This window comes from Mizuhopecten yessoensis, unplaced genomic scaffold (genome assembly GCF_002113885.1).
Source record: "Mizuhopecten yessoensis strain PY_sf001 unplaced genomic scaffold, ASM211388v2 scaffold11145, whole genome shotgun sequence".
NCBI lineage: Eukaryota > Metazoa > Mollusca > Bivalvia > Pectinida > Pectinidae > Mizuhopecten > Mizuhopecten yessoensis.
In genome coordinates this window covers 1,970,764-1,979,427 of record NW_018408902.1, presented here as the reverse complement: position 1 = coordinate 1,979,427, position 8,664 = coordinate 1,970,764, and the positions used below count along the sequence as shown (strand labels likewise).

General features: G+C 32.8%; 1 protein-coding gene across 6 annotated transcripts in view; it reads left to right on the top strand.

Moving 5' to 3' along the window:
- LOC110466767 (protein fantom-like) overlaps positions 1–8,664 on the top strand; it is a 36,179-nt gene that overhangs the window by 7,223 nt on the left and 20,292 nt on the right. For all 6 annotated transcript variants that reach the window (XM_021523512.1, XM_021523515.1, XM_021523514.1 and 3 more), the window contains 12 exons: positions 558–630; positions 1,089–1,159; positions 2,569–2,674; positions 3,579–3,725; positions 4,324–4,397; positions 4,601–4,740; positions 4,926–5,032; positions 5,708–5,825; positions 6,655–6,773; positions 7,041–7,142; positions 8,022–8,093; positions 8,489–8,566. In XM_021523512.1, coding sequence (XP_021379187.1) covers positions 558–630; positions 1,089–1,159; positions 2,569–2,674; positions 3,579–3,725; positions 4,324–4,397; positions 4,601–4,740; positions 4,926–5,032; positions 5,708–5,825; positions 6,655–6,773; positions 7,041–7,142; positions 8,022–8,093; positions 8,489–8,566 — 1,207 coding nt within the window. The remainder of the gene's footprint in view (positions 1–557; positions 631–1,088; positions 1,160–2,568; positions 2,675–3,578; positions 3,726–4,323; positions 4,398–4,600; positions 4,741–4,925; positions 5,033–5,707; positions 5,826–6,654; positions 6,774–7,040; positions 7,143–8,021; positions 8,094–8,488; positions 8,567–8,664) is intronic.

The following is an 8,664-nucleotide window of genomic DNA, read 5'->3' as shown; positions in this document are numbered from 1 at the left end:
AGAAGTCATATTTTGTAAACTTTTATTATTTCAATTGTTATCACAATTAAAATGATCGTTAAAAGTAAAACTGTTGGCCATTTATTATTCTGATAAAATTCTGCGGACTACTTTTGTTAGCGGAACATGCTCTCAAATTAGTATATGTGATGCGTCCTTTCTCGTCGTCATTGCATATAGAGACGTTAGTATTGAAACCACTTATGTAGGTAGGTTTCTCGAATTATATAATAAATAGAATCTAACACTCGTGTTCATGTTATAATGAATTTATTGAACTCGTATATTAATTTCATATACACTCGTGCTAGATCCTCTATATATAACATCTTATGATATGCAAAATATTTTATAGAAAATTCTTTCATACTTCTATAATGAAATGACTTTATTTGAACACATTCCTGGTCCCTTATCAAATGTATGTCATCAATAACATATTAAAAAAATAGTGCGATAGTTTACATTTTTTCGAGTAAGGAAGTAATGTTATTTGTTTACTTTGTTACTGGTAAAGATTAATCAATGTAAGCTTACTTGAGTATTTGTCTTTGAAGGGATGACCATATTGCACAGCTACAAGAACAAATGGAAATGTACGAGATGGAGGTGGAAAACATGAGACAGCAAGTAAGTATATCAGGGGACAGGTCCCCTATATCTGTACAGTTCATTGTAGAACATGTGTCCCTCTGTAGATTTGGTGACTCTAGAAAATAGCAAGAGCTTAAGAGATGACTAGCTAGTATGGGACCTTCTGCAGAATTGCCTGGTTTCTTCTGTGCCTTTTTAATTCAGACATAGAAGAGAACAAAATGATCTACTGCCTACTGTGCAGCACTTAACCCTTTTACTACTGTAAACCATAAAGGACGCATCCATATCAATGCATGGTAGGGTTTATTAAAGGTACATAGGGGTGAAAGGGGTCTTCTGTTATTTCCTCTCTGAACTCTTAACATTGTATACAGCAGAAAATATAATGTAAATAGGTGCTTTAGCCTCTGTAATTAGTTTACAGTTTGAAGATGTACAGGGTGTCTAAATTAACATGTGACATACAACTCAATGTTGTATTTAACTTGCAGCTGAGGCTGAAGGAAGCAGAGCATGAAGAAGACCTGGTAAAGATAAAACAGCAGATTACAGCAGAACAACGGTAAGGGATACATGTGGGATTACAGCAGATAATAATATAACAATATTACAGCAGATAATAATATAAAAATATCACAGCAGATAATAATATAACAATAACACAGCAGATAATAATATAACAATATCACAGCAGATAATATTATAACAATATTACAGCAGATAATATTATAACAATATTACAGCAGATAATATTATAACAATATTACAGCAGATAATATTATAACAATATTACAGCAGATAATATTATAACAATATTACAGCAGATAATATTATAACAATATTACAGCAGATAATAATATAAAAATATCACAGCAGATAATAATATAACAATAACACAGCAGATAATAATATAACAATATTACAGTAGATAATAATATAACAATATTACAGAAGATAATAATATATCAATATCACAGCAGATAATAATATAGCAATATCACAGCAGATAATAATATAACAATAGCACAGCAGATAATAATATAACAATAGCACAGCAGATAATAATATAACAATAGCACAGCAGATAATAATATAACAATATCGCAGCAGATAATAATATAACAATATCGCAGCAGATAATAATATAACAATATCGCAGCAGATAATAATATAACAATATCGCAGCAGATAATAATATAACAATATCACAGCAGATAATAATATAACAATATCGCAGCAGATAATAATATAACAATATCACTGCAGATAATAATATAACAATATTACAGTAGATAATAATATAACAATATCACAGCAGATAATAATATAACAATATTACAGCAGATAATAATAATGTAACAATATCTATCTCACAATGCAATACATATACCATGGTACAGCATTCTAGGTGCAATATCTTAAAGTAGATGATTCAATATTCAGCTGAATTTTCTCCTGTTTTAGCAAAATCTAGATGAAAGAGTTAGCTCGGGTGGGGTATAAATTATCAGCTGGGAAACTTAAATACAGGAAAATAATTTATGACTCCTGTATCACACTGGAACACTTGTCACACAGCTAGCTTGATGTATACTTAATTTGAGTCAATTATGCTACAGAAGTGGATTGAATTTAATTTAATAGAAGATGCAGATGTGTTGATGTGATGGTTAAGTTTATGACTGCAATTAAGTGTGTTTTGTGCAATTCTTTGTGCTAAATTTTGTTTGTACTAAAATAAGTACCTTTAAAATACAAAAAAATATTCACTCATATTTAACCTTTAAAAAGGTAACATGAAAATAATTTCATGTTTTTTCTTTACTTATATATTACATCCATTGAGTTAACTTACAACATACTTGATGTAGGAATTGATTGGCATGGAAACTTTAAATGAAAAAAGTTATTAAAATACATGAAGGACATTTTGCTGATTGTCTCAATGATTTGTTGCTTTTCTTTTTACAGAGTGACTGTCCAAGAAAACATAGACCTGATACGTTTACAGCGAGAAGTGAAAGAGAAGTCCACGAAATTTTTTACTCTACAGGAAAAATATGTTCTTCTTGAACAGGTAAATATTTGAGATGCCATAAACAGTTTTTTCAGCTGTAAAATAAAACTTTCAAAATTTCCTTTTTGCCAAATGTAAAATAAAAGTTAGGAGTGTAATATATTACTTTTAATATCCTCTTATTTGAGGAATCAAGTCCTCAAATCAAAGTTTTGGGGGCTTACTGTTTTTGCCTCGTTTCATCTTCCACTTGCTTCTGCCAGCAGTGTGTCTGCTGCTTTTCTCAAAAACGTAAGCAAAAATTTAATAAAAGTTTACGTCAGTATTTTTGAATAAAAAGTTGCGTGCTCTTTTTTTATTAGTCATCCAAAATACAACATGGCCACTGATCTATTAGGTTTGTGATTAGTTTAAATTTAAATATTGACAGATTTCTGACATATTTGGTATGTAAGTGTATAATGGGACTGGGAACACTACTGCAACTGCTGTTATTTGATTGGCCATCCAGCATGGCTGCAGGGGCCTTTGATTGGTCAAAATTTAAAATATCTGTGGATTTTACTCAGATTTGTTGTATAGGTGTAAAATGTGACCTGAAATACTGATGCAACTTCCATTAGCATATTACACATTTACACATATTAGACAATGTGAAGTGAATGCATAAGGATCACAATGTCACTATATATACGTGTACTACTGACTTACCATGTAAGAGCCAATCGTTCACATCAGAAGTCAAACAATGACATTGTGTCTATATAAGGTGTGTACTCGGTCATCATGTAACAAGACATGCACTACTAACTTGCCATGTAAGAGTCAACAATTCACATCAGACGTCAAACATGGACATTATGTCTATATAAGGTGTGTACCAGGTAATTATGTAACAAACAATGACATTATGTCTATATAAGGAGTGTACCAGGTAATTATGTGACAAACAATACTTTGACAGAACATGCAGACAATGAAGCACAGCCATGACAGCATGCTGATGGAGATGGAGCGACTCAACATGCAGGTCAATGAGGAGCAGAACCGAGTACTTACACTTCAGAACGAACTCAAGTTTGGTACAACTAACAACAGCAAGCTTATAGAGGTACCTAAGTCAACTATTTCACACTATAAAACAAAACGATATTTGTATTTTTGAAAAAAAATCATGGTTGAAAAGCTGAATTGAAGATTTCAAAAATCTCTTAAAACACTTACTGGTACCCCATGACAGTGTAAAATACCACACTTTAAGCTGTTACAAACAATGGATTCATTAAATTTAGTCTGAAGGCAAGATGTCATTAAATCTGCTTTAATTAAAAAAAAAAATATGAGGGTGAAAACTTGGGGTTCCCTCCAGATTCCCTCCTAGGCAGGAAGACTTAGAAGGTATGTGTTTGGTATGACCAGCAACAGGAAACTAACACAATAGAGGAAACCAGTGTCTGCCTTAACATGCTGAGGAACAAACTGATGTTTGGTATGGCCATACAACAATAGGAAGCTTAAATGCGGAGATAAAATTATACAGATACCTATACCACAACTCTTTTTTAAAATGAAACTAATTTCAAAGTAGTTAAGAATTCCTTGAATACTGAGTAAAGAGATATATCTAATGAAATCAAACACAGCAATTCAAAGTCTGTGTTGATTTTAACTGTCATACAAATTATTTAATATCAATTTATTTGTTTCAGTTGAATGAACAGATCATGAGTCTGGAAAAGGAAACCCAGATCCTTAAGGAGGCTAACGAGAAGTTTGTGAACAGGTATAAAATCTACACCCGCATAAAGAAAATTGATTTTGTGACATTGAACACATCCTTCTGATTACAAACTTTTACTGGTACTTAACCTTTAAGCTCTATCATTTACACAATATTCCATAACTCTGATGACACTAATACAAGAGAAATTAAAGCACATTTTATTATTCTTTATTTATAAAGTATTTGATTTATGGTTTTGCCAGTGCTTTTGACCTGGACAGAGAAAGAGAATGGCGACAGAGGGAAAATGCCCTCAAAGTCCAAATAGCCCAACTGGAGGCCACACTGAAGGCCGACCTCGGGGAGAAGGGTGGAATTCTCGACCAGTTGGCTAGTGAGAAAGGTAAATACATCAGTTAGACTAGACAGACATTATTGTATTTTTTTCTATTCTGACTGACCAATATTCATGCTTCAATACATTTTCTCATTTTGAGATGTATATTATTTTTTCATGTGGCAAAACAACATCCATATTTTTTTTCTCTATCCACTCGGTAGAAATATGTGTATATTTTTTCCCGACAGACCAACATGAGAGGCTCCAGGCCACATTCAGACAGGTGCAGGTAGAGCACTATCAGCAGAAGGAGGAATATGATGATCTCAAACAGAAGATGAAATTTTTCACCAAGGTAGTTATCTCCCTTAGAGGATACTTGAAATGGTTATCTCCCCTTAGTTTGATGATTTGAATTTTGAGGAATCTTTAAAGCAGTCCAAATAACAACATGCATGTGGGGAGGAAATATTTAATAATAGATAGCATATATCCATATTGTTTTGTTTAACAAATATATGTTATATATACATAAATATGATATAGTTTATATTTATGGAACATATTTTTTTTATTCAACTCGTTCCTGCTGTATAAGTTTTGATTTTTATTCATAATTTATGCTTGTAAATATAACAAGTATCTTCATAGAGAATTAGATGAGTCCATGCTGAATACATCATTTGTAGATATATATTAATATTGTAGTATAACAATATATATGTCTGTCAAGATGTCAATGTAAGAATAACATGGATAGAACATCTATCTGTCAAGTATAACGTATACTGCGGTATACATTGATATGAATGTGTGGTTGTCAAATACAACATGCCAGTTTTAAGTATAATATTGTTTATGTTAAAATTAATATTTGTTAATGTAAGAATTTTCTATGTTGAATATAGCAAGTGCTGATGCTGTCAGTATACTAAAGCTGTATCAGATATGACGTGATGTGTCTATGTGGAGTATTACAAGACTTAGTATCTGTGTTGAATGTAATACCTGTATACCATGTTGTACACAGGAAAGTGCCATAGACTTCACAGAGATAGAGGAAGCCCTAGTCCTTGTCAAACAAAGGAGGCAGCAAGAACTTCCAGAACCTGACTTTCTACAGAAGGTGGACAACGAAAAGGACAAAGGTCAGTCTGTACATTTATAGCCAAATAGATACTGGTTGTTTGTTTGAAGGATTGAAATGTATATTCTCACCTTTTTGGATGATATATATGCAACATATTTATTACTTACACTATCATATGCATAATGGGATGCGTTGTGTAAGTAACAGGCCTGAGTTGTTAAATCTGTGATCAGAAATAAGAATATACATGTCAATTCTTCTATCCCCATTAAAATCCTGAAAATTACTGTTGAGTGTTCATTTAAAGAGAGTTTCATTTGGTTCCTGTCACATTGACAGTTATTGTACAACACCAAATAGTGGAATGGCCTTTTTTAGGAACAGACCCGAAAAGGTAAATCTGAAACATTCAGGACTTTCTGTCAAATTTTAGATTTAATGGAATAGCAGCTACTATAATTTGTTTCTTATGTCCATTTACTCTGAAAGTAAGTAGGAATTTTAGCAGAATATGAGGAAAATAGTGTACAGAAGTGGGTAGCCCACTTACAATTCACCTAGACGCCCAGTGTTTGATTTGATTCCCAGATCAGACGTGGAAAATCATTTTGACACCTGCCTGACTCCACAGATTACTCTTGGTGCTCAAATTTCCTCCCACATTTAGCCCCCTGCACACTTCTGTCCAACTCAAGCCAGGCAGAATGATTTATATTATATACATGTAATATATAAATTTACATTGTGTACAGAACATGATTTTTTTTTTATGACAGAATATGATATGGTATTGTTTGTATAACTGTGTATAAAACTTAAGACTGTAGTAGGTGTATAGCGGTATTAAACATGTTGTGATATGGTATCATGTTTACTTCTCTCTCCAGATGTGAGTCGTTCCCTGGTGATTTTGCAGGCTGATTATGCAGAGACAATCCATGAGTTGGAGAAAACACGAAACATGTTGGTGATACAACACAAAATCAACAAGGACTACCAGCAGGAGGTATGCAGTAGTGATTCGTTTGTTCGGATGCATGTGAAATATTGATACATGTTTCAGAGTAATATTTCAAGGTGAAATCCTACACACATGTTGATTTCCTAACCTTATATATATGGTAATACGGAAAAGATTAAGATGATATTCGCATAACAAAACGAGGGCATTGATATCTAGACCAGCCCCTATATTGTGGAGGACATCAGATATTTTAAGTGGCTGTCAAAAATACTTCACTAAATCACAATGAATTATTTCCTCATTTTTTAGGTTGAAATTGCTACCAACAGACTTGAAGAAGTGCGCAAGGAGTATGAGATGAAGTTAGACGAATACGCTCGATTACTAGACATCAGGGCTGCTAGAATCAAGGTGAGACAAAACGATACCAGAGTCTGAAAGTAAGCTAAATGAGTATATAATACTGCTTTTTTTATGCCCCCGCCATAAAATGGGAGGGAGGGGGGGGGGCATATAGTGTTGCCCATGTCCGTCGGGTCCCATCCCGTGATCAAAGTGGTCGTAACTGTTTATAGAGTATCAAACACTGAAACTAATTTCACATGGTGACGGGGGCATTCATTTCTTACAGACATTTCCTGGTTTGATTACTAGACATCAAAGCTGCTAATTAAATCAAGGTTTAACGATACATTCCTAGAGTGTGAAAGTAAAGTTAAATGACCAAGTACTAGACCGCAGGTTTGTTGTAATCAAGAAGAAACAAAGAACAACTAGATAAAATGAGTAAGCAAAATTACTAGATTTAAGGGCTGTTACATATATGTATAGTGAAGGGCTTCAGTGAGATAAATAGTTACTGTAGCATAAGATGAAGCTAGACCAGTATACCTGATAACTAGCTAGACCTCAGGGCAACTACTGTAGAATCATTTATTTTTCGTGGGGTTAAAAATTTGTGGTTTTCATTTACCTGTTTCAAGGACATTATATTTCGCTGATTTCTGATTTTCCCTTATCTATATCATACCAAATTTATGTTTTCGTGGGGATTTAATTTCGTTGATTTTTGTTGTCCACGAAATAAACGAAATTTAATGTCCCACGAAAATTTATGATTTTACAGTATGATCCAAGTGAGACAGAAATTACGGGGATATGGGGTGAAGCTAAACAATTACTAAATGAAAGGGGTAATAAGATGACATGAGTTTCAGATATAATAAACACAATGGTCGAATCAATGTAATTTATCCATATAACTAAATAAAATTACTTTTTTCTGTACAGAAACTTGAAGTACAATTACGAGATGTTGCTTATGGAACCAAACAGTTCAAGATAGCTCCACCTGTTGATGAGGTAATTATATCATTGAGTATCTTTGGTGTCCTGTTTGAGAAAGACTCATAATTTACTTAATAAATGCGTTATTTTACAAGAGTTTGTTATTAGATAAGCATTACTAAATAGTCATTTATTACGGTTAAGTCCATGGATGAAGGTCTAGTTTTGTGATGTAGTAAATTATATGAACAGTTTAAAACACCAATAATAATTTCTGTCTATTTGTAAATGGAAGAACAAGTTTTAAAGTTCAGCATTTTAATAAAAGATGAGGGAGTGTTATATAATATGAGAGAGTGCTATATAATATGAGGGAGTGCTATATAATATGAGGGAGTGCTATATAATATGAGGGAGTGCTATATAATATGAGGGAGTGCTATATAATATGAGTTTACGTACACCAATAGGAGGACGCCATTGCAGACTTTGATGAGACCATTCACTTAGAACGTGGACAGAATCTATTTGAAATACACGTTCAGAAGGTGAGCACATCATTATCACATTCAATTGATAAATATGGAAGTAGAATCAATCATGTTTTATTGATAAATGATAGTAGATTCACATTCAATTGATAAAT